At 31.2% G+C, this 12,151-nt stretch overlaps 1 protein-coding gene and 1 long non-coding RNA gene across 2 annotated transcripts; one reads left to right on the forward strand and one right to left on the reverse strand.

Moving 5' to 3' along the window:
- The first annotated feature begins 441 nt into the window (after window positions 1–441).
- On the forward strand, window positions 442–4,324 carry LOC136997771 (uncharacterized). The gene is made up of 2 exons (XR_010888415.1): window positions 442–1,808; window positions 1,908–4,324. It is a non-coding gene; the product is annotated as an uncharacterized lncRNA (long non-coding RNA).
- A 557-nt stretch (window positions 4,325–4,881) lies between these two features.
- LOC105678997 (cytochrome P450 9e2-like) lies at window positions 4,882–5,523 on the reverse strand. Its single transcript, XM_067349316.1, has one exon. The coding sequence runs from the start codon at window positions 5,521–5,523 to the stop codon at window positions 4,882–4,884; it is 642 nt and encodes a 213-aa protein (XP_067205417.1).
- Window positions 5,524–12,151: the final 6,628 nt, after the last annotated feature.

The raw sequence follows: 12,151 nt of genomic DNA on the forward strand, positions 1-12,151 counted from the left end.
AAATTTATTCAATAATTATATACTAACTACATACTTGAAATATTAACTAAAAACAAGTACACAAACTATTTCTTCATATCTTTGTGTGTGCATTTTATGTTGCAAATTTATCGCGCTTTTCTTCACTTGTGTTCAATTTACAATATCTGAATAATTTAATTTCTTTTTAAATATATATAATTTTGTTCTCCATACTTTCATTATATTTTTGCTTTCTATCAGAAACTTTAATTAATAAAAATAGAAAAAATGTATCAATAAAATATGTACCATTAAATTAATAAACTTTCAGCAATGTAGTTTCAACAAAATATTTGCAAAATTATTAAGAAATCAAGTTATAAACCAAGAATATATAAATATATTACATAACATATTCGGACAATGTATTAAAAAATGTAAAAATAAATGCGCACTTTTATATTTTTGTAATCAATGTATATCAATTGCATTTATCGCGGTATGAATAAATTTGGCAAATTACACATATTTCTCTAATATAGTTATTAAAGATACAAATAATTAAATATATAATATTTCTTAAAATATTATTTTTGTAAACGATATGTTCTAACTTGTCTTACACAGAGTTCTGCTATTGCTATGCAAAATGGACGTGAGATCATTGTGTTTTTATATGTTGGATAGGCTTGATCGGCGTATTAATATTTACATTTAAAAGAAAAACTATACCATGTTTATTCCTTTATTTTCTTCTATCAAATACTTTTCGGTATAAAGGCTCCTGTATGTAAGACTCGTATTCAGTTATCTGCGTCTAGTCAGTTGAAACAGACACAATGTCACAAGTGAAAATAACTAAAGCCAACGTGTGGGATCATTATAAAATGATTCCCGAAGAGAAATTTCAAGCAACGTGCAACACTTGCAACTCAAGTACAAGCTACGTCAATTATGCTAATTTCAAAAGACATTTACGTACGATACATAAAAACATTATCAACTTCACAGTAAATCAAAACACAAGTAACGCGCCGCATATATATTTCGACAAATTATTATCAACATGTTTTCTTTGTGATAAAAGTGTTCGGAAAGAATATTTTCGTTATCACATGCGCTTCAAACATTTTCAAGCAGAATTGACAAATTACGAAATAGACAGAAATGTACGAGACTATTGCACACAAATTGATAATTTTAAGGTGAAGTGTGAACTGGAGAATTGTAACCAAACTATGACTCTTCCTCTTTCACAAGATTTAACAGAACACACCGTTAAACATTTTCACTAATTCAGAAATATGTAAACGGGCACAACGTCTATGCCAATGAATGTCACATATATAAGTAAACTATCATAAAATTGCATAATATTGGGGAATTTTGAAGCAAATTTTGCAATTTTTGAGGTTGTTATATCAACACTACAAACTTTAGTCCACATGTAACGGAAAATCATAAAGAAGTTACTTCATACGAAGAAGAAAAGGAAGGAAGACATTCGTCGATATATTTCAAGCATCATGACAAACGTAATTCACAATATCTTGTTTGTCAAACCTTCTTTTTATCGTCTAATTTGAAACATTTATTATTTTATTTAAATGATTTACATTCTAACACACACTCGCTTATGACTATAACGACAAGCTAGATATGGAAATACTGTAAAAAGGGTAATTTTGATGTGCGAGTATTTGTTTCATCGAAATATCACTTGATGTTGAATTATCGGATTTAAACCATGATATTAAAGATACATTTGAATAAGCTGACAAGTACGCGCAGAGCATATGACATAGATGGACCGTCAGAAAGCCAACCAAATTGAAAAAAAAGTGACAGTAAGTTTAATTAATTTTTTACTTTATTTAAGTCGCGTTTTAGCAGAACAAACAAAGACAATTTGGTTCATAAGCAAATGTTTACAAATGTTTATATAGATTTATCCAAAGATGAATGATGCAAACGGCGCTCAAGTAACACGACAACCAGCACAAAAGACAATCTTGATTTTGGTGATTGAAATAATTTATAATATGCATAGAAAATGCCGATTCTCGCGGCACACGCCTCTTTTCCTCTCCTTTCCGCACGCAGCCACTAGGGCCAGCGCCGCCGAGCGCACCGCTCCTAACGGTCGGCGGCGCAGAAGCAAACGACTACGGTGCGCGCGGAAAGGAGGCGTGTGTCGCAAGAATAAGCTGAAAAGCTAAAGTAATTACGAGCACTGATCTACAATATGCAAAGAAAAAAACGTATCTCTAACGTGTAATCATTTGTTTTATGTTTATAAAATTATAAATGTCTGTAAACTTACGTATTACGAGAAATACGAAGTTACTTTTTTGAAATTTATTAAGTACATATGTTCAATGTAATTGATATATTTTACTACGTAGACTGTTTTAAATTTATAAAAAATGCTTATAATTTCATAAAATAAAACAATTTTATAAATTAACAATCGATTCTTCGGTTCAGAGACAAAATGTGTTAATAAGTTATTCAGCACAATATCTCAATTTAATTTTTATTTCTTACAATTCTATGTGTATCTTGGTCGTACGTGTAGCCCGAATATTTATTGTACTTTAGGTAATTTAAATTTATTATGACTCCTTAGTTATTATTATATTATTTGTGGTTTTCGAACTATAATATTAATGTAATAATAATTAATGGTAAAATACGAGCATGTCAGTTTAAATTTTGCAGTTATACTTAGCCTTTCGAATTAATAATGCTTTCAGTATAATAAAAAAATAGATTTGTCATTAACGAAATGCATGCTGTAACACATGTAAGACGATTTCTTTATACAATTGAAAAATACTCAAGACAAAAGCTTATTGTATCATTTGGCTATTTTATTAATAATTTTTTATTTATTTGTTTAATAACACAATCAGAAACTAACGTCTATCAGTTAAATTCGATAATCATACAAGATTTCTCAAATGATTGTAGCTATCGAAAATCTGCAAAAACAAAATATCATGACGACACAACTTTTTTATTATTATAATTCAAAATATAATTGAAGAAATTAAAACGATTCGAACGACATTTAAATTAATTGTATTTTAAAGTTTATAATTATTTATGATTGAAGATATAAATGGCAATCATGACACTTCATAAAACTAAAACTTAAATACATTGAGAGCATAACGTAAGCAAATGTATAAATAATGTATTAATTCTCTAAAGTATTACAAGTATCTATAAAATTACGTCATTTTATTATTTTAATATTACGCTTATGTAAAATTTTTTAGATTACTTGCTTAATACTATCAACGATGTTCATGTTGTTTGCATGATGTTCAGTTTGCGGTACATAGTTTTGAATATGGACATAACGCATTTTTTACTTCATAGTAATTTAGTATAATTGATAGTATAAATATAATTAGACTAAGTGTGGATGTTAATACATGGCATGTGATAATTATTGTTATATTTAAAATACATATGCATGAAAGAAAAACGCTTTATTTAATTATTCTATACAAAAATATTTAGTATGCCCATAGAAAATATAGAAAATTTCTTTAAACGAAAAAAATTATGACCAACGTATAAATTTAAGAAGCATTAAAAAAAAAGAAAAATTTTAATTTGCATGCAATTCAATTTAAAAAAAATTATTCTTTGTGTATTCGTGTAAATTTTCAATGTTATGTTTACGTAATGAATTATTATAATTTGCTCGATATATAAAATGTTTTGCAATGTGAAAATTATATATGTTATTTTTTTCTTTATATTCTATTAGTAACATTTTGCTCTGGAGTAATACAGAAAATTGATTTTTCTAAAAACTCGATTTTTGCGAAATATTTAATCATTGTCCTGTATAAAAAATGCTGGATAGAATTTTTCAATTTACTCAAACGCTACCTGGTTTAATTAAATTGTTTTGTAACGTTAATTATCATCTGATAATGTAATCATACAGTCTATGCAGAGTAACAGTATAACAGAGCCATGCTCATGCACAGAGATTTTCAAATGGTAAGAAGGATTTTCTGCTTTCTAGTAGAGATCTGCGAGAGATTGCATTGTAAAAAACTTCGATAAATTTTACCATAACGCAAAAAAGATGTTAAAGTCAAGTTAAAGTAAATGAAAAACAAAAATTTATAAAATTATTTTCAAAAAATTACATGCTTTATTTGTGTAATCTGATTAAATATTCTTCCAATGACGATAAATTTCTTTTAAATTTTTCGAGCACCTTGATAAATAAAATAAATTAATCATTAAGAAAGTGTTTTCATAAAACCGAAATAGTATGAAATAAATAGAAAAATAAAAGTTAAATTATAATAATAACATTATATTAATAGTATATGTTATAAAATAAAAAATAAACGTTGATAAATTATCAATTTGTGAATTACGTGAGTGTCCTATTGGCTAAATATTAAAATTAATTGTATTATTAAAAATTAAATTTATTTTATTAAAATTATATTTTTACATATTCAAATAAAATATTGAAAGGTAGTGATATTAAAGTACATTTTTATATTTCTGCAACGTGCACTAAAGAAAATGTGTGTGAAATATGGATTATAATTATATTCTAATATAATTATTTTCACGATACTCATTTTTATAGAAATTGTTAGTAATATGTTAGCAATGTAATCTTATACGTATAGTATTGCCAAAAGTAGCCAACCACATAGTTAGAACATCTATTAAAATATTCTTGTTGACAAAATGCAATATAAATAATGTTGAGATATGTTGAGATATTTCAATATATATCCGAATATTGTTAATTTTTAATTCTCACACAAATAATATGCACTGGTTGATTTGTTTTCGCGCATGGTTTCAATTCGCAACGGGCTAATAAATGAAATATTATGACTTTAATTTCTAACAATGCAAATCTATAGCCTATACACCTTCTTGGGCCGATTCCAAACGGAATATAAGCAGCCATTCATTCATATTTTTCTTATTCTGATCCAAAAAGCGATCGGGATCAAACTCGTTCAGTCTCTCAAAGTACTTTGAATATCGATAAAGACCGCAAACAGGAATTGTTTTCGCAACAAAAGGTTTGTCTCCAGGAAGCGCTGGAAGCAACTCAAAATCTTGCGTGCATATTCTATCGAAGAATGCAGCCACGGGCCATAATCTAAGAGTCTCGTTGACAGCATTCAAATACTGCATTTCATTCACCGCTTCGTAAGTCAAATTTCCATTCGTCGTCTGGAGAACCTGATCGATCTCTTCGCGCAGTTTTGCTTGAATATTTGGATTGACAGCGATTTCGTGGGCAGCAAAGCACATCGAAGTAGAAACAGAGTCAAAACCACCAAAGAAGAAGCTAAACGCCTGCGAGATCATGTCCTCAGTCGTTAGTTCCTTTCCAGATCTTTTTCCTCTGCTCTCCATCATCAATTGCAGCATGTCCAGTCGTACGATATTCTGTTTATCTCTGGTCTGTATCGTGTTTTTTATAATATTTTTTAAAAATCGGCCTATACAATCGTTGATCAATTTAATACCCAACCTTTTTGTAATAAAAGGCATACTTCTAATAAGGTATAATTTTATGGCGCGCATAGTGTTAAAAGACATAGTTTCCTTTCCGGAAATATAAAATTTGTTGTCAGGATTTCTCATAGAATCAACGCTAATTCCGAATGCGCAAGTCGCGATCACGTCATTCGTATATCTCGTGAAACAGTTTTTTATATTAATAAGACTTTTATCCGAAGGCAAGTTAACAATATTTGTTCTGGCCAAATGTCTTGTCACCGTCTCATATAAAATATTTAGAACTTTATTTAGATTATTTGTTTCACCGTAATATCACTCGATATTGAATTGTCGCATTTAAATCATCATATTGAAAATACACATCTGAACGAGCTGAAAAATACGCGAAGAGCGTATGACATAGCTGGACCGTCATGAAGCCAACTAAACTAAAGAAAAAAGGGGACAGTAGGATTAATTAATTTTTCACTTTATTCGAATCGCGTTTTAGCAGAACAAACAATAGCTAATTTGTTTTATAAGCAAATATTTATAAATGTTTATATAGGTTTATCCAAAGACAAATGATGCTAACGGCCCAAGTAACACGACAACCAGCACAAAAGGCAATCTTGATTTTGGTAATTGAAACAAACTATAATATGCAAAGAAAATAATGTATCTTTGATGTGTAACCATTCGTCTTATGTTTATAAAATTATAAATATGTCTATAAACTTACGTATTACGAAAAAAATACAAATTTACATTTTTGAAATTTATTAAATATATTTGATATATTTAATATGTTTGATATATTTTACTTATATGCAGTTTGTTTTAAATTTATAAACAATGCTTATATTTTTATAAAGTAAGACAATTTTATAAATTAACAATCGACTCTTTGGTTCAAAGACAAAGAAGAATGTTAAATATAGGTCGATTTTGACCCATGGTGTGGAACCAAAACTACACATGGTTTCTTATAGATTTTATAGATTTTATGGTTTTTTATAGATTTTAAACAGCAACATCCTTGATGTCATTATAGATACATAATAGATATTTTTAATAACTAATAATAAGTCAATATCATAATATTTTCTATCAAAGTTTGTATCGAACGAATTTGCCGCGATTCATCGTGAGAGACAAAAACGCGATTGCGCTAATTTTCAGGTTCGGTAACTGGCGATGGCTGCCAGTGGAATACCAGGGTGATAGCCTTGTAAACACATATCGCATCGATTACGACGAAAATTCTTGTTTCACGTGCGAGTTTTGCTTAAAACTGAATATTTCTTTTTTCATCGGAACGATACGTAATAAATGCGATAAAAACTCATTTTTCGCATTGATAGCTATTTTTTACAGTATATTGGAGTTGAACATACGATAGAGTAAGGCCGGTATTCATAGTCCGTTCTTATATTCAAGATCGTTTTAAGTACAAACTTATATTCGCTCTCTTTGTCAGACACAATCTATGTGTGACAAAGAGAGCGAATATAAGTCCGTGCTTAAGACGATTTTGAATATAAGAACGGACTATGAATACCGCCCAATAACATATGATTTTACAACTGCTGACGAAAAAAATAACGAAAGAAGTAGTGACAGATCGGTATCGTAATGATAAAAGATAATTTTTAGAATAAATTCAGGAAGTTAATCAAGTTGAGAAAGAGAGAAAAAAATAATACGGGAACTGGTCACTAATTCGAACTTCGAACAGGAGTTCTGTTCATGCACTTGCCAGGCACGTGAATTGCAAATCAAGAACATTGCTATTATGTCGCAGATAAAATCGACATGTGACACGTTCATGTCTGTTGTTAATTGTCCGAAGATTTATTTACCACTGTACATTATTCGTTAAATTACAAGATAATTTTTTTATAACTTTACATACTTATTCTTTTGAATTAATAGATAATTAACTACGCAAAAATAAAGAAAAAAGAAAGAAAAGTTTTTACATTGTATTCAATGTATTGTAAATGTGTGTAGTGATTCTATTTTGTACGTAGTTTTAAGAGTTTACGATTTATGAAACAATCGATTCTTAAATTCCATAGATCTATAAATATACTAAAAACTTATTTCAGCAAAAAAATCCACTTGTTATTAACCAACAATAATTTTGTTATTTATTACTTGTAACACTCTGCATTTTTTATCATTAGAGATATGACAAAATTTGATGGTAAATCTCCACCAGTCGTGAGGCTCTTGCAAGTATAATAACATAATTGTAAAAATGTTTTTCGAAAATTGTTATGTTAAAATTGATTTTGTTAATCTTAATGATTTATCTTTGTGTATTTCCATCACATTTGTTATTTACAAAATATCTAATACAGACTATCCTAAGTTTCAACATTACAATTCATATTTTTTGTTATGGGAATGATTACGATTATGATAAAATATAAGTAGATGGAAATTTAAGCAGTTTGAATATGTATGATATTTAGCAATGTCATTGTTAGATCAATAATGCGTATACTAACGCATTATTGATCAGATATTGCATTAAGGACTATGTCGAGATATCGATAAGTCGTTTTTTACAACAAATAGCAACATTTTTTTATGCAAAATATAGTGTATAAACATTACATAACTTAACAAATTTTTAATGACAAGACTAACATCTACATATTTTTTCTAAGGTACATTTATTCATTAATATGTCTACTTGTTTCTAAAAAGAATTTTATAGGTAATTTTAAAAAACTTATAAGAATTTAGACAACAAAGAAAATTCTGAAAAATTTTTAATTAATTGTTGTCAAAATTGTAACCATCGATGTAAGTCGATAAGTACGAATCTAAACAATCAATAAACAATAAAATAAATTCTAAAAAATTCGGCGATTATTTCATAGAGTAATGACTGATATTGAGTTCAGAGTAGAAAAGATAGTTCAAATTTTATAGAGAAAGAATGCTACAGAAAGAAATCGAGCATTAGAATGGCGAAGTACAAATCCGAAAATATGAATTAACAAAGGTATAATCAAAGAGATGTTTTACTGCATAAATGAAATATAAAATAGTTGACAAGGGATTTCCGCATGTAAAACGATAATTTGTTTCTTTAACTTATGACTTTTAAATAGATCAAATAAACTGTGTTTAATAAACTTTACATTTGAATTTAGTTTTAATTTGATGAATTTACACTGAAGTAGATCAATCAAAATCTATGTGTCGAAATGTGAATTATTTGCACGAAAATCTAGCGTTGGCATTCAGCCCTTCCGTTATTTGAGAAATAAAAAAGTCTAATTTGCATTATTGTTTTTTGTTTTAATTGTAACTTATGTAAGCATGAAAAAAATATACCTATAAATTTTACTTTTTAGCTTCTGTTTCTACGCAATATGAACGAGATAACAATTAGTAATTTAATAATTTAATTAAATTTAAAAAAGTTTTTTTTGTATTTGTTGAATACATTAAACTAATCTAATTTAAACCAAAAATGCTGTGGTGCCCGGCTGGAATACAGTTGCCTCGGTACGTAGACCTAAGATTTATTGTATTTTTTTGAAAGTTAATGAAAATTAAGTAATTAAATAAAAAATTGACATTATATCTAAAAGCATCGGAAAAGAAAAGAAGTAAAAAATCTTAAAGTATCGCAACTAGAGTGCTGCATCGTACAGCAACCGCCTTCTCAGCCCAACGAAACTCCTAATCATTTATCTAGTTTTGAGAGGAAAGTTTGCGCTCAGGAAATTACTAGACTCCTTCAGAGAGGTGCAATCGAGGAGACAGAGACTTGCAAAGATCAATTCTTATCCTCTTTCTTCATTATTAAGAAACCATCGGGAGGATGGAGGTTTATCCTCAATTTTAAACGCCTCAATCGGTTTATCATTGCACCACACTTTAAACTAGAGGACTGGAAGACCGTTATTTGCCTTATCTCTCCAAACGATTTCCTAGCCTCAATCGATTTGGAAGAGGCGTATTTCCTCATTCCCATCCATCAGGATAATAGGAAATTTTTACGATTCAGTTTTCAGGACCAACTTTATCAATTCAGGGCTTTACCTTTTGGGCTAGCATCAGTTCCTTATATTTTCACCAGAATTTTGAAACCGATTATATCCTCTTTCAGGGAAAAAGGTTTTTTTTTGGTGATTTATCTCGATGATTTTCTCCTTATCGCGCCCACACACAATCAGTGTGTGAAGAATGTCGCCGCTACAACAAGCCTTTTATCATCATTAGGCTTTATTATTAATACGCGTAAAAGTGTCCTTAATCCTACAAAGTTTTGTCGTTTTTTAGGATTCAACTTTGACACTAAGCGCTTTGCAATCGCTATTCCATCAGAGAAAAGGAAAGATCTTCTACAAGCTACTCTTGCCATGCTTAATAGAACTCATTGCAAGATTTGCTTTTTTGCAAGTTACATCGGCTCTCTAATTTCTATCTGTCCGGCTGTCCAATATGGTATGCTTCATACCAAGATACTAGAAAGAATTAAGTTTGTAGCATTAACTGCCGCAAATGATAATTATGAAGCTCAGACGTCGCTTCCGATTTCTATTAGAGAAGACCTTTTATGGTGGAAGGCTGTATTCACGGACGGGACACAATGTAATCGTATTAGATCAAGTCTTTTTGACCTTGAAATTTTCTCTGATGCTTCCCTAACAGGATGGGGAGCTGCATGCTGAGGTGCTCGGACTCATGGCTTTTGGTCACCAGAGGATAAACAGCATCACATTAACTATTTGGAGCTCTTGGCTGTTTTCCATGCCCTGAGATGTTTCGCATCTCACCTTCAAGATTGAAATATCCTCTTAAGAGTAGATAATTCCACAGCTCTCTCGTATATTAACCGCATGGGTTCAATTAAATTCCCTAATTTATCCAATCTTTCTCGTGAAATTTGGCAGTGGTGCGCGGATCGTAACACGTTTATTTACGCTTCTTACGTCCCTTCGGCCCAGAACTACGAGGCAGATGCTGAATCTCGCGTCGTATCGGAAGAAACAGAATGGTCTTTTGCGCAAAATTATTTTGAAAAAATTAACTCACGTTTTGGTCTCTTTGAGTTTGATCTGTTTGCCACATCAATTAACACTAAATGTCATCGATTTGTCTCCTGGCTTCCGGATCCGCTAGCATACGCGGTTGATGCTTTCTCGCTCGATTGGAGTAATTTCTACTTTTACGCGTTTCCTCCATTTATTTTAATTTTGAAGGTCCTACGAAAAATCATCAATGACAGGGCAGAAGGAGTGGTTGTTGTACCCTGGTGGCCGGCCCAGCCGTGGTTTCCTCTTTTGAATCAGCTTATAATTGAGCAGCTTATCTGTTTTAAACCAGACAGTAACATGCTCTCATCCCCTTTCAGGCGGATACACCCAGCTTGGAACAGAATTTCTCTGGCAGCCGCAAAACTATCAGGCAGGCTTTTTCACTGAGGGGAACACCATTTGCAGTCCTGACAACATTGCTTGCTTCTATTTCAGACGCCACAATAACACAATACACTAAACCGCTCAAACTATGGTGGTACTTTTGTAAACAAAATAGCGTTAACTGCTTCTCTCCGTCGCCCTCTCTAGTATTAGAATTTTTATCTTCCTCGCTCTCTAAAGTAGGCTCTTATGCTACTCTAAACTCCTACCGCTCGGCTATATCTCTTATCTTCTCTAACGAAATCGGTTCTCATCCGCTAATTAGGAGATTCCTTAAGGGGGTCGCGACTCTAAAGCCTCAACGTCCCCGCTACAATTATATCTGGAATCCATCGCCGGTTATCAAACATCTGGCTACTATGTATCCACATGCAAGTCTCTCGCTGGAGTTATTATCAAGAAAATTAGCCACTCTCCTCGCTCTTACTACTGCCCAAAGAATGCAGACCCTTGCAGCTATCCGGCTTACCAATATTAGTATAGCGGATTCGTTGGTTATAAAAATTCCCGCTAGACTTAAGACTTCCGGGGTGGGTAAACTCCAACCCTTGCTCTCATTCACCCCCTTTTTGGAGAAACCCGAACTATGCGTTGTTTCCTTAATTAAATTTTACATCAGGGTTACCCGCGATCTCCGTCAAGAGAGTTGTGACTCTCTTTTTATATCTGTCCGCGTCCCACACAACCCAGTGATTTCCCAAACCCTGAGTTGGTGGATCAAAACAGAGTTGAACGCTGCAGGAGTTGACACAGGCATTTTCTCGGCACACTCAACTCGTCATGCGTCAACATTCCTTGCAGCAGCTAAGGGCATTAGCTTAGATGAGATTAGACGTACAGCGGGTTGGTCTAAAACCTCGGACGTTTTTGCAAGGTTTTATAATCGGCCTATTATTAAAAACTCGTCGCTTCATACTGCGGTTCTTAACAGTGCTTAAGTTTATTATTAATTACTTATTTACCAAACCTATATACAGGAACATCCGAACTTGTCAGGGGTTCCTTCTTTTTATTTCAATTGAAACTATCACATCTAGATAAACTGGATGTTCTACATTTTTCATCCATATAAGCTTAATTATGGAATATGTTTATTTATTTTTGCACTCAACATTGATAATCTGATTTATAAAATACTTTTAAATTTTTATATTCTACGTTAAAATGTATTTTATTTTCTGTATATCTTGTAGTTACAAGAATCTGACGCATTAAAATGTTCTGTATCT

Source organism: Linepithema humile, chromosome 2 (assembly GCF_040581485.1).
Source record: "Linepithema humile isolate Giens D197 chromosome 2, Lhum_UNIL_v1.0, whole genome shotgun sequence".
NCBI classification, from domain to species: Eukaryota; Metazoa; Arthropoda; class Insecta; order Hymenoptera; family Formicidae; genus Linepithema; species Linepithema humile.